Raw genomic sequence first — 27,141 nt, 5'->3', positions numbered from 1 at the left:
CTCCACAGAGTTAAGAGGAGTAAATGAGATGACGTTTGAAAGTGTTTAAGCATAGTGCTAAGAAGTAATAGACCCCTCAATAAATGTGTTAAATGGAGGAATATTAAGCCCTGAACCAAGAAAACATCAATGGGAATGGAATATTGAAAAAGATTTGAGAAAAATTAAAAGGCAGAATATATAGGACTTGTTGAATGCCTGGACAGAGGGAGTGAAGGAGAAAGAGGAGTCAAGGATGACACACAACACTAGAACTGCATTTTTTCAAATGCCCAATACTCCCTAACATCAAAAGCAAATATTTCACCATAGCAAATATTCCACAGATGCACCAGTGAAAATCTGGCGAGGCACTAAAAATACCTGTGCCCTAAATTTTCATTTTATTTTACCCTAAGAAACAGTTGCTGAGAAGACCACACTTATCTTCTGCATTTAGCCACTTCATCTGTAAAGTCTGGTTGATAATAATACACTACACGTTGTAGATAATATGTAAAAAGCTCCTAGTACAGTGTTTGAAATAGCATATTCAATAAACAGTAACAACAATTATTATCATGTTAGAGTTTTAATATAATCCTAGAATATATGGGAAATAGGTTAATTGTCAAAATAAATTTTTTCTCTCCCAAAGGAATAAAGTAAAACAAAGTTATATTGGTACCGCATTTAATTCAGGTACACAACTCTCTGAATTTTAGATAGAAATATCTTTCCCCAGTTTGTAACACAGACTTAAAAATGTATATTCAGGGGCCAGCCCCATGGCATAGTGGTTAAGTTCGGCGTGCTGCACCTCGGCAGCCGGGTTCAGATCCCAGGCGTGGATTTACACCACTCAAGCGACCCACATACAAAATAGAGGAGTATTGGCACAGATGTTAACTCAGGGCTAATCTTCCTCAAGCAAAAAAAGAGGAAGATCAGCAACAGATGTTAGCTCAGGGCGAATCTTCCTTAGCAAAAAAAAAAAAAAAAAAAAGTACATTCATCCAGTACAGTATCTCTCCTGGTAAGTTAATTCTACCAAGTGTAAAGATGCATGAGTTTTAAGTTGAGAAGGCTGCAGAGATATCTTTCCCACGATAAGGATAAAAAATCAGATGAACCGAAGGCTGAGGTGAACGTGGGTGGTTCAGTGTAGCTATACTGTAAAACAAATATAATTCCTCACAGTAATGGCACCATTTTATCTGCATCCCCTCAGAACGACACACTTGTCCTTGAATGACTGTGTTTTCAGTAGGGGGAAAAAACATGAAATGATTTACTTGTAACTCTCACCCCACCTATTAATATCTAAAAAGCAGTATCTGTTTACAGTCTTCCCTCTGCCACTCCAAAAAGAAAGATCCTAAACATAGGATTTCTTTCGTTCTTTCTGCCTCACAATCTTCAGCTGCCATTGGGAGAGAGGGGTGGCAGAGGGAACAACCAAATGGAGACAGAACCAACAAACAAAAATTAGCATCGTGGAGTTAGTGACTTCAAGAGAAAATTATAGTTTAAGGGGAAATGTTTCATACGCATTCTCTTCTGCACACATCCCAGTCGGGGTGGCTAATAAAAAACACAGACTGCTCTTTTAAAAATAAAAAGTTCAAGGGATGAGAGATGGGAGGGTGGGAATCATCAGAGGCAATGTAGGCAACCAAGAGTGGAAAGTTTATGGCTTGACAGACACCTGTGCAGAATGCTTTTCTTGTGTGGGAACTGAGCAAACGCTATGCACCGCCCCCACCACTTGCTCCACTCCACAGGCCATGAGCCAGGCGAGCTCTGCTCTTGGTACCACGTGAACCCTGGAGCTGGTGCTTCAGGCTTCACACCTTCTATTCCTCTGCCCCCAATCTCACCTGCAGTTCACTTCTCTCGGTACAAAAAGGAAAAGGCAAAGGTCTTATCAAAGCACAGAGCAGCAACTCTGACCTTGGGGTCCCTGTGGTGACGCAGGGGGTCCACAGGCACTTTGCAATTATATGCAACTTTTTGTGCCCACATATTTATTGTGCATTTCTCTGGTGAAAGTATCCATCGTTTCGTCACAAACTCAAATGGAGCCTTGACATGGAAAAAGTTTAAGAATCACTGCATTAGACAGTCTTTGAACTGAAAAACCACATAATGAAGGCCAAAACTGTTACTCTCTGAGGTTTAGACCTTTATACAGAGTTCATACTGAAACAGTTTCTGTCTCAAGGAATGGGAAATTTGGGCTTTCTAAGCATTAGAAGAAGAGACACCCAGAATGCCACAATGAGAAAAGGAAAGACCATCCCTCTACTCTAGATGCAAGTCACTGGCAAGAAGCCTTTCCCCAGCTGATTTTTGCAGAATTTTGGAACTGGAAGTGACCTATAAGGGCCAGTTCTGGCTTTCTTGGGGTCCAGAGAAGTTAAACATTCATTCAAGGTCACTCCTGGAACAGTGGCAGGGCAAGAGAGATGCCCTTTCTTGAGCCTTCCTCTACTTCTGTACCCACTACACCACTGTGATAGAAAACAATTAAACAGATCATTCTTAAAATACCTTTTTAAAAAAGCCATTGAGTGCAAGTGGTTAAATGTAGAAGTATTTCCCACTTAGCATATCAAATATGGTGACAAAAATCAGCCTGTAAAACTAACAGGTAGACATAACTCTTAAGACCTGTCTGGGTGGGTGCCTTACCATCTGATTACTTGGGTTCTAATAAGAAATTGTCGATAAAATGTCCTTCTGCAGAGAGACAACAGAGGTAAAGCACACCATTTATTGACTTCCAATTGGCTGCTAGCCGTTCTCTGAGAGTTCAATACTATCAGCTGGGAGACATTTAAACCAGGTCCTTCCAAGGCTGGGATGTACAAGAGACCATATGGTCCCAGAAGAACACTTCAAACAGGCAGCTGTATAGCTATAATTAAATCTTTAGTAGTCACACTATTATTTATTTAGCAGATTTTTTTAACGTACCCTTCACTGAGGCCTCTGAGAACATGCACCAAATTAGAACAATAGAAAATACTGGAGAAGCAGAAAAAGAGAATCGAGGGGAGAGTAAAGCTCTGACTCAAAAGCAGACAACAGCTGTACAAAATTTTCCCACAGTGGTTCTTCATTTGTGCCAGGTGGGCTCTGCCTGAGCACCAGTAGGTTATGATCACTTTACTGACCTGAATATTGAGCCTGAAAGTCCGTTCACTCCTTTGTTCCACGGAACCCTCCAGTGCTGAAATCTATCTCTTTTTTGAATTTTGAATTTTTGAATCCTCATGTGCCATTCATCTGACATTCATCAAATTGGAAAATATTAAAAGAACTCAAAGACTATCTAGTCCAATTTCCCACCCAATGACTATATTCCTAACATATAGTCATTTGCTTCTTCTTGAACATTACAGTGAAAAAAAGTATCCAATTCAAGAGTTAATTCAAATGTCACCTCTGCCCACTCCCCAGCCCCTGGCAGAATTCAAACTCCCTTCTCTGGGCTAAGACATCTACCACCCAATGTTATTTATAGATTTGTCTCACAGTCTGTGTAATCAGAATCCCTAAAAGACAGAGACTGTATCTTATTTTTGTAGTCCCCACCCCAACAGAGTGTCTAGTGCAAAGGAGGACTTTAAAAAAGCTTCACAAATAAATTGGTGATAAAGCCCTATTTTCTATTTAATTCATCCTTATATTAAAATAAAAACTGCCTCAGGGCTGGCGCAGTGGCGCAGTGGTTAAGTGTGCGCGCTCTGCTTTGGCGGCCCGGTGTTCGCAGGTTCAGATCCCAGGCGTGCACCGACGCACCACTTGTCAAGCCACGCTGTGGCAGCGTCCCATATAAAGTAGAGGAAGATGGGCACAGATGTTAGCGAAGGGCCAATCTTCCTCAGCAAAAAAGAGGAGGATTGGCAGTGGATGTTAGCTCAGAGCTGATCTTCCTCACAAAAAAAATAATAAAAATAAAAACTGCCTCTAAGAAACATGTACCTGCTATCGAAAGTTTATGTCTAGAGCAACAGATGGTACATCTATTCTCAATAGATGGCAAAGCAACCTTCATGAACTTCCTACCCCTCAAACCTTCTATCTCTAAAAGTTATGGACAAGTTACTTCAATTATTCTTCTTAGGTTACTGCCCAGGCATCTCACCATCCTAGTTACCATAAACACATCCCCTCAATGGTTTTTGAATAAAGAGCACCTTTGAAAAATCTAAATGTGATGAAAGTCATAAACTTTCTGTCCAGATAAAGTAGGATTTTTCACATTATTCACTTCATGTTTTGAACTTACATAATTTATCTTTATTCTTACTAAATTCTTTGTGGTTTCAGCCTGTCAAGATCATTCTCCATGTTTTGTTTTGTTTTTTTTGTGAGGGGGATCAGCCCTAAGCTAACATCCATGCTAATCCTCCTCTTTTTTTCTTTTTTGCTGAGGAAGACCGGCTCTGAGCTAACATCTATTGCCAATCCTCCTCCTTTTTCTTCCCCAAAGACCCAGTAGATAGTTGTATGTCATAGTTGCACATCCTGCTAGTTGCTGTATGTGGGACGCGGCCTCAGCATGGCCGGAGAAGCAGTGCGTCGGTGCGTGCCGGGGTTCTGAACCCGGGGCCGCCAGTAGCAGAGCGTGCACACTTAACCGCTAAGCCACGGGGCCAGCCCTCATTCTCCATCTTGATTCTATTATTTAAAATTTAGATGGCTAAACTTGTTGATTTTGTGTCCTCTGAGAATCTGATAAGCGTGCATTGTGTCTTAATCCAAATCGCTAACAAATCTGTTCAGCACGGCAGTACAAGCTAAAAAGTGCCACAACATGAGAAACTCCTTCCATATTTACATTGGTGATCAATTCACACACTTAGAGTACAATTGTTCTCTAGCTAAGAACCCCGTGATGGTCACACAGCCCTCAGTTCATCAAAGTGCTTACAACAACATCATGGACTCTGTGGACGCCTTACTGCAATCAAGTGCCTGCTCAGAAAAGAAAATGCGATATATAAATATATTTATGCCCTTCTATTCAACATATATAGCAATGATTTAGATCATAGTTCGGCAAACTTTTTCTTTGAAAGGTCAAATTAGGCTTTGCAGGCAACATACAGTTTCTGTTCACATATTCCTTTTTTTTTAAACAACTCTTTAAAACTGTAACCGTAATTAGCTTGCCAGCCATACAAAAACAGGCAACTGGCAGGCTATGACCCATGAGCCATAGTTTGCCATACATCATCTCTTCAATTTTGAACCAAATGGCCTATTGGTGAAGATAAACCTTTAACCAAAAATTAAAATATTTGATGACAATTATTTGGTGACAGTTGTGGTAGGTGTCATGATGGAAAAGCATCATGGGCAACAAGAGCTTACAATAGCGGGCACTAGCCTAAACTGGGGAGTCACAGGAAACTCCCCTGAAGAGGTGAGAGTTACAGAGAAATAATGGGTGAACTCCACTTGCCTGGGCAGGAAGAGCATTTCAGTCAGAGGAAACAGTATGCGCAAAGAGCCCAAGGCAGGGGCCGGCCCCGTGGCTTGGTGGTTAAGTGAGCGCGCTCCACTGCTGGCGACCCGGGTTCGGATCCCGGGCTCGCACCGACGCGCTGCTTCTCTGGCCATGCTGAGGCCGCGTCCCACATACAGCAACTAGAAGGATGTGCAGCTATGACACACAGCTATCTACTGGGGCTTTGGGGGGAAAAAATAAATAAATAAAATCTTTAAAAAAAAAAAAAAAAAAAAAAGAGCCCAAGGCAGGGCGGAGAGTGGCATGCTAGTGGACCTGGAGGAACACCTGTGTGTCAGAGCAAAGTCAGCAAGGGAGAGAACCTTGCAAAACGACTTTGGAAAGAGACACTAGGCAAGATAGCTCAGGGCTTTGAAGGTCATGCTCAGGATTCTGGGCTCATCGCAAAGGCAATGGGTGGCCATCAAACGGTTTTAAGCCATCAGTGACACCCTCTGTACACTCCTTCAGTATGAAGCCTGTGTTGTTATGATCTATATACCCTCACAGTGCCTTATCAGCTTTTCACATTCTCAGATTGTAAAGCCATAATGGTTTGTATGAATGTAAAAATAATTCTTAACGTAGTACCCTAAACTAGCTAGCAGCTTGTTACTTTTCAGGAAAGAAGAGAGGAAAGAGAAAACACCACCACTAGAAAATTTCTCCTGTAGACTCCTATGGAAACTATTTAATATAGAATCATTCTAAATCCATATTTATTCTAATAAAAATTTTAAAATACCCCAGTGTTTTATTTTGCTACCTTCTCTTGAACCACTCCAAAAAATTAAAAATACATTGCCTCACTTAACTTTATTTGCTCCACTTTCCCCTGGCTAGTTTGTTTCATAGTTTATTCTATTCCTCTATTCACAAGGCGGCAAGGGGTGTGGAAAGGGAAGTAATATTTTTTAAGCACCTAATTAATCTGTGCCTGGTATACTTCACATACATCATCTCATTTTATTCACATAAGGACATGAAAGATAAGTCTTTGCCCACTTCTTTTAAGGCTCAGAGACATTAAGTACCTGCACAAGATCACTCAGCTAGTAAGGAGGGAAGCTAGGATTTAAACCAACATCTCCAGGATTATAAAATCCAGGCTTTTCCATGACATCAAGCAAAACACATTTCCTATTATTCAGAAAACTCTGACAGGACTTCGCATCTTCTATTCCTTTGCTATAAATCTTTTTCTCTTATTCTTTCCACACCGAGGTATTAGAAGCTGGGAATTTAGATCAGGAAGACACAGCTAAAATGAGACTATGTAAACAAAGCCCATAGTATGGTTTAGACCATGAAGGCATAAATTAGGAAACATATACTCAGAGAAGCATTTAGCCCCTACTACAACAGTAGAGAAGGGAGAATATTCTAAAGTCCTTTTATTTTCATTTATTCTTGTTTTTCCTTTTATTTTAATAAAAACCTGCGTGTTGTGCTACATCAACACATCTTCTAAAAATGAAAAACCGGGCCGGCCCCATGGCTTAGCAGTTAAGTGCGCGCGCTCCGCTACTGGCGGCCCGGGTTCGGATCCCGGGCGCACACCGACGCACCACTTTTCCGGCCATGCTGAGGCCGCGTCCCACATACAGCAACTAGAAGGATGTGCAACTATGACATACAACTATCTACTGGGGCTTTGGAGGGGGAAAAAAAAAAAAGGAGGAGGATTGGCAATAGATGTTAGCTCAGAGCCGGTCTTCCTCAGCAAAAAGAGGAGGATTAGCATGGATGTTAGCTCAAGGCTGATCTTCCTCACAAAAAAAAAAAAATGAAAAACCATAGAAAATTTTCATAAGTATAGCAGAAAACCAAAATCTGACATGAATCCAAGTCTTTCAAAAGAATTAATTGCACTCCATTCCCTTAGCAGGACTTCATTCGGGGAGTTCCACAAAGACACGTGGGCACAGGAACAACACTGCCATCATCCCAAGAAAATCCTTTCATGACACATTTTTACAGATGTTTTCATAATGTCCTGATGAAAAAAGTCACTCCACAAGAATTCCTCACTTTGAAAAAGAGTTTCACAACTATTTTAAGTACTGGTGGCAGTTGTTATTTTTCTAAACAAGATCTTCCTTCCAGAGCAGCGTCTGGGGATGGCTTCTTGGATATCATAATTCAACAAGGCAATAAACTATGCACCTAGTTTTTCTTCATACAAAACCTCAATGTAGAGGCTATTTATTGAAATTTCCGGAATTCCCCTTGCGTATTTCTCAGTATCACAAATAAGCTGATATTGAAACAGGCTTTATCCCCAAGTTTCACTTGCAAAACAATGAGTAATGCAATCAAGACCATGGTGAGAAATATCTCATCTCCGACCAGGTTTTTCTGAAACAAGTCATCCTACTACATAGCTGGATTTCAACTTGACTTGTTCTTTTTTATTTTCAATAATATACTTGGATCTTTACCATAACGCTGTCCTGGGAATCTAAACCGTAAGAAAAATGTATAAGTGAAACAGTTATAACAATGCATAGAACTAGTAAATCCAATAATAAATCCCATTCAATGATAAATCCTTTCCAAGTCTGATTTGCCTTACTCCTAATTTCATACAAAGTGAAGCAGCTCATGCCTAAAAGCAGAATGTTGCATAGTCCATGATTTGAAATGCACTACGCTTGGGAAAACTTAGCAATACCATTTCATCTTGCAACAGAACATCTTCCCATGCTGACAGTCGGCTTTTCCAATATGTCCTTGTGACACACTACACTTTGTTTCAAATAAAGAAAAAAAGAAGATTCGATGTTTTCTTTAAACTATGTCAATCAGCCAGTTAACTACATTCACTGAGCTTTCATTATGAGAAAAATGTGTAAATGGATTTTAACAAATGAAAGAGCAAACTATATTTGAAATGTTAGCATTTACATGATTGTCCTAGCTGAAAAAAAATTTTAAATGTATGAGATGGGCAAGAATGTGCATTTCGAGCAACTGGTTAACCTAATAAAACATTCTGTCAGTGATCACGATAAGAAATACTAATTTTTAAAGTCACCAAAGTGAAAAGATAAGACAATAACAATACTCTGAGAAATCACCTTTCTCTGAGAAGCTCTCATAGTCATTTTCTCAGTCTTTTAAAAAAAAGGTTCTGAGAGAAAGGATAAGTAGAAGATGATTCTCCCTTTAGTCATCATCATCATCACATCAGCAACTAACTCCGGCCTCTCCTCTCCCTGCTCCCCAGACCCTCTGCCTTCCCGCCCCCCACCCCATTAAGAAGATGAGACATAAGTATAAAAAACAATAACAAACTAATGAGTCCATGTGCAGTTACAAATAGTAAGTGCTAGATGGTGTTAGAAATTCAAGACAAGAGTAACTAACATGAGCCAGAATGTTCCAGGAGACACGTAAGGAAAAGTAGCACTTGACTTAGGTCTTGAAGTAAAAGTAGGATTTGAAAAAAAGAGAGGAAAAGAGACATTTGGGTCCAACGGAAATGTGCACGCAGTAACAATATTCATGGATGGACAACCAGACACATTTCATTTGAGCGCAGGTAGAGCAGTGGAGGGCAGAAGTGAAGAGCACGAAACCCCAAAGAGCCAAATGAGCAATGTAAATCTGAAAGGTGAGGAATGAAATGGAAAATGAAATTGACTTCCATCCTACCTAATCTTACTGCAAAACAAAACCAAAAATAAAAAGCAGTAGCACATTTAAATGACAAAAATGACAGTGATAATTAAGATCTGTATAATGTTTTAAAGTGTATTAAGCACTTTCCTTTTCACATAACAACCCTGTGGAGAAGGCAGTTCAGACTGAATTATGATACCTGTATTATGAATCAGGAAACTGAGGTTCAGAGGAGGTAAGGTTTAACATGCTTATTTGTTTTCAAAGCTATTCCTGAGATCAGATTAATGAAAAAGTTCAATAATAATTGCTTTTTCGTCTTATAAGAAAAAATATGAAGATTATAATATGTGTATCTATCAGACTTAATGACCTAGAGGTAAATATATCTATAGTGAAAATGAATATTGAACAGCCTGAAAGTCAAGGAACCATGGGCTGATTCAGTAAAGCACTCGTCAAGATCTATAAACCAAGCGAGCATCCACTGTGGTCCATGGACAAATCAACTAGCTCACTAATCTAATCTACTTTTGCTAATTCTACAAGTAACTCTAATTACCAAAAAAAATTAACATTGAAATCTTGTTGTATTTCACCAAATTTGGGGGATTTGGGACCATTATTTCAAAGAATTTTCAGTCATATTATTTTCCATTTATTGGATAAACCAAGTCATTCACTTGTATTGTCAAACTGCAGAGGGTTACATTCCAATTTACTTCTCCCATTTCTTACTTCTTTCTCCAAAGAGAGTTTTATTTAGCTAAAACTCTTATCTTCTGTTATTTATGCTCTCTAAAATGGAAAAATGCTTCTCAAGTCCCTCATTTCTCTTTGATTGACAGTTCCAGCCCACACAGTTATCTTGTCTTGCACTGAACTGCTGCTGCACTTTACTGCAAGCACCACACAGTTTATTTGGTCTCTCCAGATAGATATAAACTCACAGTCTGAGATCATATATCATACTTTTTTTAATTATATCAGCCTCTTCTCATTGACCTCCACCAATACCACTCAAGGTATGGACACACAACAAATGGTTGGTTCAGTGAGTCTTTAATCACTGTGGCAGCAGAAATGTCCAGTCACTATAAGACCCTTAAGAATTTTTTAATTGTTGGTTTATTTAATAGTAATTCTGGTGATTAGCCTATTCAGCGTGATATGTGCCTCGAGCACAAACCGAAGGTCAGTAACTATCAATTTGACACCTGGGGCTTGGGACCTAAAAAAGACCCTAATCCAAATAGGCAGAATCCTTACACTCATTAGGAGCAGAGGCTCCAGGGCTAGAATGCAGGTCTACCACTAAGATGCTATTTAACTTTGGGGAAATTACTTAATCTCTTTGTGCCTCAAATTTGCCAATATGTAACATAGGGTTGATAGTACCAAACCCAAAGCATTAGTGTAAATAAGTGGCCAATCTATGTTAGTTATTGTTAATTACTGTTAATTATTCTTTATAGAGGAATAGAATCGATACTATCAGGGAGAGCCACTGAATGATCAACTTGTGCAGCTGATTTTGAAGTTCAAAGCTATTACAATGGCTCCCTACACAATCAGTTACTTTCTAGCCTGTTGTATGTATATGCACAGAAGACTGATTAGGCATTAATGTCAGCTTGGTATAATTAACCAGTGGCTTACAGATTTTCTCCATTACTGCTGCCCTTTTAACATGGCAGCAGAGAAAAAGAAAGCCTGGTGGTTTTCATTTCAGTTCAGTTCTAGGAAGTGAAACCAGATCATGGGTGGTAACACACAGAGAAATCAGGAAGCTCTGCTGGTGATTGATAAGGTCATGAGATTCTGCTGAGGCAAATAAATCAACTAGCCAGTGGATCCTTGGACAAGCGAGCTGGAAACAGCGGGAAGCCCTTCTCTTTCTCTGGAAGAGCAAGAAAAACTTCCTCCCTTGGCATGGCCTCTTCATAAATCCACTCTGCAGAGACTCCCTGTTGAGAGGGAAATAGCAAAGCAGCAAAATCTGCAAATCCTCTCCAACATGTAAAGGGTGGTTCACTGATCTTTTTATTTGTCATCCCAGATGACAACACCCCTTCAAAGCTCCTAATAAAGCTCTTCCACATAAGGTATAAACTTCTTACTTAACTAATGTTACAGTCTGGATGTAAGTTCACTCAGAATTCTCTTGGGGGTGGGGGAGGGGGGAGGAAGGAGATCAGAGCCAAGATGCGAATGTGTTGAATACTGCTCCAAAGAGAACACTTGTCCAACTCTTCTTGCAATTTTCCTTTTTGTTCCAAATGCTGACCACCAAGAAGGGCTCTTGAGATGAAGCCATTTTTGGTTGCCAAGGAAATTTCCACAAAGCCTGACGGATTTCTCTCAGAGCTGGGAATAGCAACACCTTTAGCAGAAGCAAAAGAAACATACAGGTGGAAGTCTAGCGCCACTGCCCTTTCACCTCCTTACCTCAGAATACAGGCAGATTAGTCAGCTCAGAGATCCAATTAGACCAGGAGAATAAACCCAGTTTTAGCCTTGATATTTTAAGCTCTGAAAAAAGCCCCCAAAGTGATCAGGGAGGCAGATGCTAGTGACTGAGATTCTTTTCACTTCAACTGAGTCGCTCAGCTTTTACTGGCGTGAATCATAAAGGAGAAACTCAAATCTGACTGGCAAACAGTATCTGAGCAGTGGAGGAGGATTTATTAAAGCGTTTAAAAGATCTAGGACACAAATTGGTATAATCTTTTGGGAAGGTAATTGGCAATATGCAGTGACCCAGCAATTCCACTTATAAAAATTTCCCCTCCAGAAATTCTCATAAAAGAATGTAAAAGAAAATTACAATGAGGATATTTCTTAAAGGCTTGTTTATAATTGCACAGAAATGAAAATAACTAAATACATTTAAGTAAAATATATGATTCATGTGTACTATATTATACAGCCTTTAAGAAAAACAAGGTAGATGTCCAATGGTATTCTGTAGGGTTTTTAAAAAATCTAGTTGCAAAACAATATGATCCCAACTGCATTTTATATAAATAAGTATACAAGTTTTTATGCATAGAAAAAGTCTAGAAGACTCTACATCAAACTGCTAATAGTGGTTATTTTGAAGTTGAGAATTCGTGAACTTGCATTTTCTATCTTACTCATTTTTGCTTTGTTTGAATTTTTACAGCAATTTTCTATACTTCTATCAGAAAAAACTAAAGTTTTAGAAAATATTGTAGATAATAACATGTTACTATAGCAGGTAAGGAAATGAATCCATCTATATGTTTACAACTATTATAAAGGTATTTTTAGGGTGTTCATCATAAGGTATTGATTGCTACTTTCTGGTTTTGCAACAATTTGCCACTTCCAAAGGGGAAAAAAAGTCTTTTTTTAATGAGGTCTTGGTCAGAAGTAGGTAATGTGTGACATGAGAGCAGACATCCATCAAAGACCACTGTTGATGGTATTCTACTGCTCTCTGCAATATGTTCTAAGTATATGTGTAGTGTTGGAATACAGGCAGAATGCTAACTATTAAAAAGAGGAATAAAAATGACATCAAATATAAAACATGTCAGTTTACTCAAGACATTTTAAAATCTGCCATCCAGTTTACTAAATGTCAAATACAGGAATGCGCTGCAGTGTTCCTGGAGGTCAATTCTTTCACAGGTACAGGTAAGAGGATGGCTCAGGACCCCCACTTGGCTGCTCTGTCTGCCTCCTACTCACCTCGATGCTCCTTTCTGAACCATAATGACTAAGATGCTTGTCACTGTCACTGTCCCTCAGAGAGGCCTCCACTGAAGGTTTCATGAGTCATGTGTTTTCCCTGCATGACACACCGGACCTCAGCCAACAGTAACACCAAAAAGAGCACTGGCGGTATAGATACCAGCACTCAAAGCTCAACCTCACTACTCTCTGTGGCCATCGTCCACTGCTAGCACATTAAAATATTTAATTTTTATTACTGTTAATTAATAAATAATTTAATCTAATTAATAGTACATGTAAAATATTTTAACTAGGAAACTTTTTTCTTTCTTACAATACTTCTGTGCAACAGAAGAACTTCCTTTGCTGATAGGAATAAGGTCTTGATGTCTATGGTGAATATCTTAAGAAACTGGCTATTGGGTCTGCAGAGCTCTCAGTTTAATGCACCGTGGTGCTCATGCAGTGTTTAATTATAGGAACAACGCTAGATGATCCAGAACATTGGCCAATTCCTCCATCCTATCACACATATCCCCAGTGATTTTTTTTAAATGTAAATCAGAACACACAACTCTCCAGGCAAAACTCCTAAAATGGTGTCTCACTGCACTTAGAATAAAATTAAAAGATCCCCCTGCATACTTCTCTGGCCTCACCCACCTCTGCCTACCTGTTCCCTTTGCTCCAGCACTCTGGATTTTTTTTCTTCCTATTTCTGGAGTACACCACATTCATTCCTGCCTCAAGGCTTTACTCTGGCCTTTTGCTCAGCCTAGAAACCTCTTCCCCCAGATCTTCTCCTCTCTGGCTAATCCTCTTACCTGAAACAGCTTTCCTGCATCTCTCCACATTACACTGCTATATTTTCAAGATAGCATTTACCATTGTGTGAAATTATCCTATTCATTTGTTTACTTGTTTTTGTTGTTTATTATCTATCTGTCCCCAAAAGCATGGAAGCTCCCTGAGTCAAAGAAGTATCTGTCTCATTCACCTCCGGAACCCTACCACCAAGAACACTTTCTAGCACAGAATATACTTTTTGAGTGAATGAATGAGTTCAAATCATAGCAGCATACAGTTATGGGGTGATTTACAAGTTCAAATTTATTGCAGCTTCACAGTTACTTAAAACCATGGTTCTAAATTTTGCAAAAGACTCTTCTTTTTCTTACCTGAAAACACAAGATAGAGCTTAGTTTACTTCATACAGGTTATCTGCTTCATTTTCAAGCCGACATACAATCTGTTTTTAAATGAATGCTAATCTTCTGATCCAGATAAACAGCTTTCAAGGAAGTATAGCATTATGAAAATGGGAAAATATGTCATATTCATAGTCAGTATGAGTATCAGCGCGTCTCAAACATCAATAACCATTGGTTGTTAATTCTTTAAGAATATGGGAGCAGGCTTAATGTGGGAGAAGGAAGCTATATTATGTCAAATTTCTTGTAGAAAGGGAAAAGATGATGACAAACATCAGTTTTGTTAATTATCTAAGCAGCAAGCTAACGTCCTTTGAAAAGGACTCCAAAGATAAACATTGCAATGGCTACACCAGTTCCCATCAGGGACACCTGGCTGAAGGAAAGCTGTAGCCACTCAACCACAGGAAAGCTCATTGCAGTTGCCAAAACTGTAGTGACCAATGACATCTAAAGACTGTAACCACCTCCTCACAACATGCCTTTGTTCTCAGGTTTTCACATATGTGACTCCATTTGGAGCTCTCCCGACACGACAGTGTTTCACTGGTCCCTGAAAACATGCTAAAGACAAGTATTAGAACCTTGGAAAATATGAGCCTTTCTTAGCCTCTGCACCTTCTCTGAGGAGTGGAGCAAGACCAGCCCGCACTCAGTGTAAATTAGAGGGTTTTCTGGCTGAGCCATGAAAAAGAAAAAGAGGTAATATTGTACTTTCCTGTCACTGTGCATATGAAATAGCTATTATGCTAAGAGAAGCTTTATGTGACCCCTAGGATAGAAATCTTCAAAACTATGAAAAAGTCATCTTAGCTGAATTTAGTTGACTCACTCCTATATTACATATGTATAGGAAAAGGATTAGAGGTCATTCAATCACAAAATGTTTCTTTCTAGATTTCATTTTAAGGCAGTCATGGCATAGCAATTTCAAACTTATACATGGCTTTAATGGTTTCATTTTCTTACTCTCAGACAAAATATTTAAATTCAGGTCTATTTCTGCAAAAGACCAAGACTTCAAAAATAGATATCAAGACAGCCAAGCATATTTAAAGACAACAGGCATCAGATACTGCTAAAAATGATTACAATACACTTTAGAAATTAACCTTAGGCCAATTCCACCAGGAGACCTATGGATAGGTTCTCGATAAGCTAGCTATATAATGAGTATCATGGAAGTGACAATCAGATAAGAAGTTACAAGGTTATGAGAGCCGTTAAGTGTCTCCCTGAGTATCTGCAAGGCATTTCTACACCTACAGCATCCACCGCAGCCTACAGATTGCAATTTCACTTTAGGTTGGTCATGTAATCATGAGATGTTACTGCATTATTGATAAACCTGAAAAAAAAAGTCAAGCCCTTTTAAAGTCATCATACCACTTAGCACAGTACTTCCACCCGAGTTACAGCTAAGAGGTAAAATGATGAGAAAGATTTTCTTATACTTACAGCTGATTCCACACTCACATGAAAATTAGAACTAAACCCACTGCATTTGATAAGCATCCTTTGCAGTAGTAAATTTTTAAAAGAACAGAAAAAGAATAAAAAGAGATAGGAAAATAAATCAATCTAAAGTAATTGGGAAAGATAACTGGATAATGAAGAAAAAAATCCTCCATAGCAACAAAATAGAAGAGATTATTTATGTAGATTTACAAGTAGATGAGCTCCAGATGTATTTTTTTTAAATCTACTTCTCCCCAGGTGTTTTTCTGCTTAATAAATATAACATCCAAGTTGGAATATTGTTGAAGCATTGAATCACCTAAATTTTGCCTATGTTCTTCTGCTGTTAACTATTTTGAGCTATTTCTCAAGAAGGCAGCCGCTACTGAAATCATAAGTACATAAGCTTGGCAGAGACAGAGAGAAAAAGTGTAGTCCACAGATTTGTTTCTTCTGTTTTCCCAAAACAGAATCTCATAAAAAATATGCCCTCAAATTTTGTCACTATGTAGCTGTCAGAAAGAGAAATTCTGCTCCTCTTCAAAATTCTTAACATTAAACCCATTTCTGCTGTTACTGGGAAGTTATATAGCTCCAGGAAGTGGTGAGGCACCATCGCAACTGTTCAAATGGTATCCAGGCAGAATAATCAGTCAATCAGAAACTTCAATTCCAGTCGGATGGAAGCTTTTTGGGCCAACTTGGAAAAGCATACAGAACAAGTTTGACTTTACTGCCAAGATCATTTCCAGGACACTGGCTAATTAATTATAAAAGCTTTTTCAAAACAAATTTGAGCCTGGCAACTTTTTTCCCCTACTCAAGCAGAGAAAAAAATAGGTTAAAAAATAAAAGCCTGGGTTTATTGGGGTTTTTGCCATACCTTCATCTTCTTTGCAAGCCCATTTTCTTCTTCTCACTCTACAATGATCCAGGAGCTTTTGTATTTGAAGTTACTAAAATACTAAGTATAGAATCTGGAAATGTGAGTTTGAATTCCTACTCTACCTTTGGTTGTAGAAGAGATCATGGTCAGTTACAAAGCTTCTCTTCAAATTCTTTGGTGGGAAGCAAAGAATGGAGTTTCTTCCTCTTTGGGGGATGAAGAGCCCATTGGATTAACTATGGCTACTGTAATAGACCCAATGTAGATGAAGAGCTGCTCTTGTGACGATATACTCATCAAATTTCACTTTCTAACCTTGAAAACAAAAGGAACAAAACTCTTGAATTAAATCTTCCTGGTTTCATCTTAACATGAGCCTTGACGAATATGAGATGTTAGTGACAGGTGCCAAAAATTCCGGTTTTAAGGACTGCAATCACACAGGTTTTATAGCAAAATCAACACCCAAAAATCATAATGTTCCAATATATTTCTTCTAATACTGGAATCAAAATCTTATATAATACATATCTTGAAGCCATCAAATCTCTTCTGCATATGCCCAGATATGAAGACACCCAAGAAGGTAAGAAATTTCTCTCAGCCAGCATGTACCAGCTGCTTATTGGTAAATTCCCAGCAAGAGAAGAATTGTCCCTAATAAAAGAAGATTTCCTCAAAAAGTCTGTCTACCAGATTTTCCTAACTCTGCCTTATCCAGTATCAAGCGCCCAGCCTTATCCAGTGTCAAGACCCCCGGCAAACCTCATAATTGGAACGTTGCTTGGTAAATACTGAATGGAGCCAAAACGTGCCAAATAGTTTTGAGGGCAATTCTCAACAAGTCCTAGTGGATTGAGTTTTCCCTTTTCCCCTACTGGTAGCTACTTACCAATGTATCCAATATTTAAATTATCTTCTCCCTGATCATTTCAAGAGGTGGGCAAATGGAAGGGAGGAGAGCTATCTATATTAGCACATGAAGGGAGAGCAGTTCTAGGAGTCAAGAATTAATCTCAATGTAAAGGGGTAGATAATTCTGCCTGACCAAAGCAGTGTCCCTCTTCTGGGGAACACAAATAAATTAAGATGAGAAGGATAACACCAGATTTCAGAGAATCTTAAAACTTGACAGGAAGCCATTATAAGCTTTTGATCCAGGAGAGAAATATGAGGCAATAATATGAAAAGTGTATTGAATTGAGAGAAAATAGAGACAACAGATTAGGTCAAAAATTTTTTCTAGCAATCCAGTCTGAGATGATGAAGGCCCGATTAGGGTGCTGCTGGTGAGAAGGAAAAGGAAGAAAAAATCCAAAAGCCATTTCACAAGAAAGAACATAATTTCATCTATCTTATACTTTTTAGAATTCACCAAGGCCTATAAACCTCTGTCACTACTATAATTGTTGCCAGTTAAAAAGGAACATCATCATAAATAGGGCTTCATTGCCTTAGGAATATATAATTCAGATTTCCTTATTTATCCAGGTAGAATTTTCACCCAATTAGTCCAAATAACTGGGTTTTTTTTAAGTCGAAGTGCAAAATTACACGTACTCACCATTTGTCTATTTTCAAGCCCAGATACCCACCTAACTGGGAAAATGGCCCAGTTTCCACCATATTCTTTTTAAAAGAAAACAAATCGAGATTCAAAACCTAATTGCTCTTCATTTCAAATAGGCTACTTACTATATGTTTTAATAGACAAACAAATATACAGCTAACAAGACTAACTATCATTATCTCAGCCTAAAGTATCCCTCAAAAGTTAACAATTGCCACATTTCTTAGCCCTTTATAGTTTATCAATGCACCTTTTCATAAATTATCTCAGGTAATCCTCACAATAACCCTAAGGTAGGGATTATTATTACTATCTTAAAGTTGAGACAACTACAGCTTCAAGATTTAAATTCCCGAGAGAATACATCTGTACTGGCAGAAGTCAAGACTTTCATTCTTATCTTCTGAACTTCAAATCCTTTCACATACTGCTTCCCCTTCCCTCAGAGAAAGAGCAAAACCCCTCATCTACACATATTGGTTCATTTTAAGTTAGGGAACCATCATTTCTAATCTTTTCCCAGTGTCTTCTAGATATACATTTAATCTTACATTTCGAAGAAGCAAGAATTCTTTGCTTACCTGGTCTTTCTCTGGTTTATCAGAAATGTCATTCAAACTGGAGGAAGTCAGATTCCTGTGGGTCATGGCTGGGCTACCTGGAAAAACAAAAGTGAACCCAAATTAAAGACTTCTTTTCAAAAACACAAAGACTTTGGTTGTCTACTTCATAAACACTAGTAGATGATGATGGGCATGGTGATGATGCTTTAGCCATGTTAGGAATCTCCTGAAGAGTTTTCCAGATGCCAGGTTGGTGCACAAACATGGTAAAGTATGTAAAATCCCAAATATCATGTTTAAGTCTAACTGACTGGCTGTATTTCAGGATAAGTTAAAGTTTGAAAGAAACATCTAAAACAATAAACATTAAAATAAATTTACTCCTTGTTTGGTTTGCTTTTTGTCACTGCCCTTTATCTCATCTACCTGGTGTCCTTTCCTTTCCCCATCCCCTGCAGAGAGGGGCTCTTACCTCATGTCAGCAGAGGTGGCCCCAGGACCAGGCCTGGACCTCATTTCCCCAAGGCCTCTGCAGTCCTTCCTAGGGCCCCACTCACTCTGATCAACCCAAAAAGCCATCTGCATTCCTTTCTCTGGCTATCACTTTAATCAGGAATATTTCTCCTGACCCAGAATCTCCATTCTTTGCCTCAAAGTAGTGTTGTCACGGGGTCCCTTACTTCCTGTTTTCCATTTGCCAGACTAAAATAAGCATACCCCTTCTTCCTCCTTAACAAATAAATTCTCACTCTAGTCAAGGGATGGGTTCCATCAGGAATACTTCACAGGGACCAAACCCTCTGGCCATATAGCTGCTGTAGGTAAAACCCATGGCAATCCAGCCAATGACTTCAGAAACCATTATGTAAGAACAGAGAAGAGGGACATCTAGAAGAGTGACAGACTATTTTCAGGTAGACTATGTTAATCAACAGAATACTGAACTTTCATTCTGTGGTTGGACTTGAAATTTCTAGGCTTACTAAGCAAAACAGTAACTTTTCAAAGCCAGGGTGTTTGACCCAACCCTGGCAGGGTGCTGAGTAACGCATTCATCATTAATCCTCAATGATCTGACTCAGGCTGGTCTTCACCAAGAGGACAAGGGTTGAAAAACAAGCACAGAAGTTCGAAAATATCTTCACGTTTTCTTCCAAGTAATTCTTTAGATTACAGACTTTAATTCCTTCAGATAGAAACTTCAACACATAATTTTACGAAAGACTAAAATCTACTTCTAATAATTTAATGTCTATATAACAGCAGCTTTTTAAATAATATAATTGTCTTTAACTACTAGATTAGAAAAATCATAATTTTCTTGAGCTGGCAAGATGGTATTTTCCACTCTGCTGCATTTCATTGAGCAAGCACGGCCTAGATCTCTTAAACCCTTTACCTTGTGGGATGTTTTATTCTAGGAAAATTTGAGTACAGGGCATTTTTCAAAGGAAAGTAACATCTGAAAAACTGCTTTATGAGCAAAATTAAAAGAAACTCTTTGAGGGCCACAGTTTCTTCTGTGAACTGCATACCAGGTTTCCAGTGTCCACGCAACACAAAAGATGCCAGCTACAAACACGAATACCCCTAAATAATACTGGGCTTGAAACTAACTGGAAATGATGGGTAGGTATAATTTTACACTTTACATTAAAAAACAAAACCAGTTACTTGGACTATCTGAGTGAAAATTCTACCTGAATAAGTAAAGAAATCTGAACCATATATTCCCAAGGCAATGAAGCATTAGCAATTCTAACCATAAGTTAAAAGTAGCTTATGTAAATAAACAGATAAAGCTGATTTCTAATTATAAATCAATTGTATGTAAGTGGCAGTACTGAAATAATTTGAAAGCAGTTTTTCATTAAGTAATTTAAATTTCCTGGGCAATATCCTAAACTCACTGACTTGCTTTGGAGGCTCTATAAATACCGCAAAAATACATTTCAACCCAACCACTGTCCTAACTGCTGCAAAATCTGAATAGATAGAAGTCAAATAAATAAAGTTTTTATTATAAGGTAATCTTGATTGATGTCATAACTCTTCCAAGAATCCTCATACACTGTCTCATCATTTCTCTTATTTCTAAGAGACAGTTATAGCATAGCTATCTATATTTGTACTATATGGGGGGCAAAGAAAGGCATAGGTCCAGGTAAGGAAGAGTAGGCCACTGTTAAGAAACAATCAAATCTATTGTCCCTCCTAACCTTATCTGATTCTCATTAATAAAAGTAATATTAACAGCTTCACTGATGTTTAACTTTGTAACACAGTGGAAGAATTTGAAAGTCAACTCTTCTGGGTAAAAACCCTAAGCAAGATGATAAGCAGTCTTCAATCTTTTCCCACCTCTCTCCCTAGCAAACTCCCCAACCCTACACCCTAACACCTTGAACCAGACACAAATGTTTCCCAAAGCAGTGGTTCCCAAAGTGTGGTCCCCAGACCAACAGCATCAGCATTACCTGAGTACTTGTTAGAAATGCAAATTCTTGGGACTCACCCTAGACCAACTATATCAAAACTCTGGGTATAGGACCCAGCAATGCAGGCTTTAACAAACCTTCAAAGTGATTCTGAAGCATGCTAATGTTTGAAAAATAAACCAGTTTTCTTAATACAAGAGTGTGTCCAGCAGGAATCCGAACTAAAAAAAAAAAATATAGTAGCCAGAGAGGTAGTTCTGATAACCTTGCCCTCCTCCAAGCCACTGTTCCAAACCATGACATCTCAAGCAAATTATTAAATTAGCATCCTCGCCACATAAACACACAAAAGGGATCATACTTGGTTTTCCTCTAAATCCTCACCTACACAATCAAATAAATACATAAGTTTCTTTGGAAACTCATTGTTTAATCAGCCTTTTCCAGAAATATATCACCCAAATCAAAGAAAACAAGGACAAGAGCCAAAAGAGATTACAAACCAGATTATATCTGGGAATCAGAAATTTGTGTCTGGCATTTTAGCAAACCCTGGAAGCTGTTACACAACTAGTTCCTAACAATGTTCTACTGTGGATATTTTGCACCTCAAATCAATAAGACACATTGTCAGAATAAATCAGTGCTTTCTATTTAGACTTTTGGCCTATAATGTAAACTTATTATACTGTAATCCTGAGTGAGTGGGATTACTAGAGAAAAATGTCACCTTCTACTAAAAAGGTGAAAAAGGTGTCAGAGCTCTGTGACACAGCAAGAGTAACCTAAAGTGTGCTACTTCTTTTGCAGGTGGAGATTCATTTACTCAAAGCTACCACTAGTAGGCCCTTTCCATCTAAAACCCAGGGCACACAAATGTCTTATAACTGTTCTTGGTCCAAACAAACTTTGTTTTTTTAAGCTTGATTTTCACAAGAGAAGAAGAAGAACCAGCCTCGAGTGTATAATTATAATTAATTTCCATATCACTCTTTTCTGGCCATAAGAAAAAGACAGCTTTGGAGAAATACATTTTCAAGCAGTTTCACACCATCAAAAACAATTTCATTTTCAAAGTACCCATTTGGCAGGTACATACTGTCTTCTATAAAAATTAATTGCATTCTGTACCAAGTTTTAAAATCATTGTTATTCGTTAGCACACATGTAGCAATTCATAAAGTTCTTTGCAATTATATCTATTAGACACAATATAAAGGGGTGAGGAGAATGTACAGCATAGAAAGAGCATGATATTTACATGTGTACATAGTAGATAAAAATGTAAATATATATATAATGTAATGATACATAAACTCTCTCCCCCACCTCATACCTTTATAATGAACCAATAGAGAACCTAGGAACAAGCTAAAACAAAGATCAACTGGCCTATGAAATAAATTGGTCTTTTATTTTTTAAAGCCAAAGTCCTTTTTTTTTTCTTTTTCTTTTTTTTTTTTTTTTTGTGAGGAAGATCAGCCCTGAGCTAACATCCATGCTAATCTTCCTCTTTTTGCTGAGGAAGACCAGCTCTGCGCTAACATCTATTGCCAATCCTCCTCTTTTTTCCCCAAAGCCCCAGTAGGTAATTGTATGTCACAGTTGCACATCCTGCTAGTTGCTGTATGTGGGATGCAGCCTCAGCATGGCCAGACAAGCGGTGTGTCGGTGCGCGCCCGGGATCTGAACCCAGGCTGCCAGTAGCGGAGCGCGCACACTTAACCGCTAAGCCATGGGGCCGGCCCTTATTTTTTAATAATAATTAAATAATATTTTTAGCATGAAAAATAACTAAGGTAACTTACATATAACAGACACATAAGTGAATCTGGGTGTTAATGTCAGAAAATTCAGAGGTATGGGTCTGATTTGCATGGCTTGAAACCACAAAACTAACAATAAATGTAGTTTCAGAATAATGCATGCTAATGTGTTCTGTACTCCACTGACTCACTGATATTCTTTTTTCTCCCTTTGTTGACATAATAAATCTACTAGAAAATGTCTGTAACTAAGATTAAGGGTCAACTAACATTTTTGAGTACTAGGTACTTTAACTTACGTTATCTTACTTAATCCTCAAATAAATACTTTGCGGCTAGTATTATTATTACCACTTTATACATAAACAAAACGGACTTCAAGGAGGTTAAGTTCAAGGTCACACAGCAAGTGGTAAAAATCATAACTTAAACCAGGATCTCTTAATACTAATCCCACTGCCTCTGAGAAAAAACTGGCCTATGTTATTTACAAAAATTAACAAATAAACTTCATCATTTCTAATGAAGAGAAAATTTAATGTACAACCACAAAGAATATATTCTATTTCCATGACAATTATGTGCAATATAATATAACTAAGGATGTTTAAGACAGAAATGTTCTTGGTTTTCAATTTGGCTGTTCCCAAAGATGGAGTTTGCATTTCTTTGTTTTTTCATTTTCATAAAGAAAAAAGGGAGAAAAATATTGAACTCAGCTACTCTGTTTGCCACTGTGATTAAATAGTAGCCCAAAACCACAGCTCTGTGAGAAAGAAGAAAGGATGCTAAAAGCAATACCAATGTAATTATAAAAGCAATAATGCCACATGCTTCTGAATGTCCTAATTCATAGTCATAGCCAAGTGTTTGTAAAATTCCACAAAGTACATACAGCCAATTCTTCATTATTTCCATATTGGTTTCCCCACATTTCAAGTTACTCCAACTGCAATTTCTTCCCATTTCAACTGCTGAAAACAGGAATATAATGGGACAAAGAGAATAAATCAATTGGGATACTTGCAAAGAGTTTGAGAAAATCTAGAAGGAGTTGCTAAAATATAAGCTTGGATTTTGTCAGACCAGTTTCCTAGTCTTCCATGGCAACAGAATATCAAGAACTATCCCTATCAAAAATTATAATAAATAAAAGTATGTCATTAAGATCTCCAACCCATTTTCATTCCCCACCTCCAAATAAAATACAGAAATATTTAAAATGTAAATATTAGACTAAGGAAAGTTAAAAATATTGTCAGAAGGAGCTCTTTGAAGGAATTTCATAACTAAGAGAAAATCACTTTGAATATTTTTGCTTGTTTCATTTTTAATTGGTTTGTTTAGAGGGTTTTTGTTGTTCGTTTGTTCATGATTTAATATAATGTAAATTCCAAAAGCCCAGAGCCAAGGCCCTTGGTTTGTCTTGTTCACAGCTATAGCCTCAGAGCTTGGCACTAGTGGTATTTGATAAATATTTGTGAATGAATGAATAACAGCAATGGGGTATCATTTTACCTCCATTTGGAGTTACTACTATAAATACTACCATTCAAAGTCCATTTCCTATGGAGGGAGATGCTGTGTACACACTCCAAGAGCCTTCAGACTTGGAAAGCCTATGAGTAAATAAGGAACAAGTTTGTAGCTGGCCCAGAACTAACAGAATGGAAAGACTCTGCCAAAATGGCTAAAAGCCTGTCAGGCCGCAGTGGGAACAGAGGTGAGAAGCAATAAAGGGAAGAAAGAGAAACCCCCTGTGAAGGAAGAATCAGGAGGTGACAATAAGAGGAGATATAAGGGACAGGATCAGGACCCCAGTGAAAGGAAAGGAGAGCCTTGGGTAGAGAAAAGTCTACGGGAACTGAAATAACTCAAAGAATGTGATTGGCTTGGAAAGTGAAGCAAATTTGGAAGAAGGAAGAAGACATCAAAAGATCCAGATAACTATCAAAGTATGTGAGTAAAGTTCTAGCCAAAAGCTGAAGTCATCCCTAATGTATGGGACAAAGATAATGGAGAAGATATCCTTATAGGGAGAGCTGGAAGTCTGCAGAGGCCAAACCACAGCATAACAGACACCTATGCCTATGAGCCCTCACAAATACTATTCTTCCTTTAAAGATCATTCTCAACCCTTCTGAGACCTCTGCTATCCACGTGCCCCTTGATAATCTATCCAACCTCAATTTCCTTGACCTCCTTCTCTCCTGGTTTTGAATTTTCTGACTACTCTGTGGGCTTTTCCCAAGATTCAGTGTTAGGTCTTAGACATCTCCACGTCAAATACACAAGGTTCATCTCTTCTAATTCTTTTTACATTTCAACCAGCAAAAGCAAAATGCTCTAACCATAGTGACTCCCATTCTAACAATATTGCACTGGACATTTAATTTTTATTATGATCTAAAATACGTAGTTTAATTTTTTTTTTTTTTTTAAAAAGCATTTCATTTTCTTTCTCTCTGCACACACACACACACATAGAAAAAAGACATTTAAAAAAATCTCAACTCAGCTGAGGAAACACTCAGAAACAAACAAGGACTGGAAAACTTATCAAATAAAAAAGTCCCCACAAAGTACTTAAAGGAATCTACAGTCCTTGTGATTACATATAGTATTTGTGATTCTATAAAAGTTCTCTCTCTATGTCTCACCTGCGCAGACACACACACACACACACACATAAAACTATGAGCAAAAAGTTATTCTGTCCAAAGAATATAGGTGGAAGTATATAAAGTAATCTGTTTTATCTCACAAAAATAGAAAAAGAAAAGAACACGACCATCAGCAAGGCTATGCTAACTAGTAAAAGGGTAAGTGGGAAAGACCAATGGCAGAAGTAAATGAGCATCTCACAGCCTTCATTCCAAATAGGCATTGACCCAAAGTTATTTAACTAAATGCTCCTAAGTCAAGTTAAGGAGGAATTTTAGTAGGTTCCTGCAGCCACATCATTCCAAGCACATGCACCAGTGTCTGATTTCATATGATGGGCCTATTCTCTCGCATCTATGTGTAGACACCAGATCCAAGAAACAGTAAAATTTTGCTAATTCAAACTAATGGAAGAATTCTCTGACTTGATTGTGTCTAAATTTAAAATAATTTAAGAAGGCTACCAGTTCAACTTAGTATATGACTTAGCAAATGAGTTTCCTCTCTCTTTTCCTAGATACTTTTAAAATGAGAGATTAAAAAAATACCAAAAACAAAAAAGTATAAAGCCACATCAATTAAAAGAACTGGTAGAAGACCAACAGAGACAAGAGATTCCAAAAACTTTCTGGAAGAAGAACAGATAGGGTATTAGAACCTGATACTATTTATACTATATGGAAATTGCAGTGTAAAATACGTGCAGGAGAGGCATGTAGTCAAAAAAGAGAAGATCTTCTCTGCGAAACTCTGAAGAAGCTCCATCCTAGAAGTCAAGTATAACGGAGGCCCAAGTAAGATGCAAAGCCGAAAGGGATAAGTTCACGGAAATTCTATGCACAGAAAGTTGAACACCACCCCAGTGGGCAGAACATCCAGCAGCCAAGGCATTTACACCACAAGGCTCTTTGCTAAACAAGAATTCGGAAAAAATCGGGACAATTAGTGCAGGTGTTTGTACCTAGAGCAAAGCCTTCTGAATTCTAGAATTTAGGAGACACCTCATGATAACGTTTCCTATTCGCTCGAAAACAAATCCTCTTTCTTAAATATAAATGGACAATTGAGGATCATCAGACATTTAAGAGAGGAAGCTCAAGACTAAAACACACAACAACAACAAAAAACTTCAATAAAAGAAATATAATTTAGGAAATTTAAATAAAAATTCTTACTAGCTGGCAGAGAGATTTGAGAGGACACTGTATCCATAAAACACAGACAGGATGTTATGACAAATAGAACAAGAAAAATGTTTTAGAGTTACAATTACTTTTAAAGACTATATATGATTACAAAAAAAAATAAAATAATATAATGGCTAGAAAATAAAATCAAGAAAATCTTCCAAAAAAATAAAGGGAGAGGAGGACAAAGAACCAGAAAATATGAGAGAAAAGATCAGGGGTACAGAGGGTCAACCCAGGAAAGCCAATATCTGACTATGAGGAATTCTACTAAGCCAAAACAAGGAAAATGGAGGAGAAAACGTATTAAAGAGAACATCTGGGAGCTAAAGGACATGTTTCTTCAAATCACAAGGGTCTCTAAGGCAAAAATAAACAAAACAAACCACACCCACAAAAATCCAGCCCTGGATGTACATGAATCATTGTGAAATTTCACAACACCAAGAATGAAGAGAATATCCTAAAATTTTCTATCTAGAGAGGAAAATGAAGCATTCTGTTAAGGAACACAAAATGGTAGAAGAGAATAGAAACATTCTTTCAACATTCTGGAAGAAAAACTATTTTCA

The 27,141-nt window shown here is 37.9% G+C and overlaps 1 protein-coding gene across 2 annotated transcripts in view; it reads right to left on the bottom strand.

Moving 5' to 3' along the window:
- Positions 1–27,141, bottom strand: part of SLC4A4 (solute carrier family 4 member 4) — a 274,164-nt gene that overhangs the window by 118,151 nt on the left and 128,872 nt on the right. For both annotated transcript variants that reach the window (XM_087434419.1, XM_004419157.3), the window contains exon 6: positions 18,533–18,609. In XM_087434419.1, coding sequence (XP_087290545.1) covers positions 18,533–18,609 — 77 coding nt within the window. The remainder of the gene's footprint in view (positions 1–18,532; positions 18,610–27,141) is intronic.

The sequence above is a fragment of the Ceratotherium simum genome, chromosome 8 (assembly GCF_057802395.1).
Source record: "Ceratotherium simum simum isolate JZ-2026a chromosome 8, ASM5780239v1, whole genome shotgun sequence".
Taxonomy (NCBI): Eukaryota; Metazoa; Chordata; class Mammalia; order Perissodactyla; family Rhinocerotidae; genus Ceratotherium; species Ceratotherium simum.
This window is presented reverse-complemented; position numbering and strand designations above follow the sequence as displayed.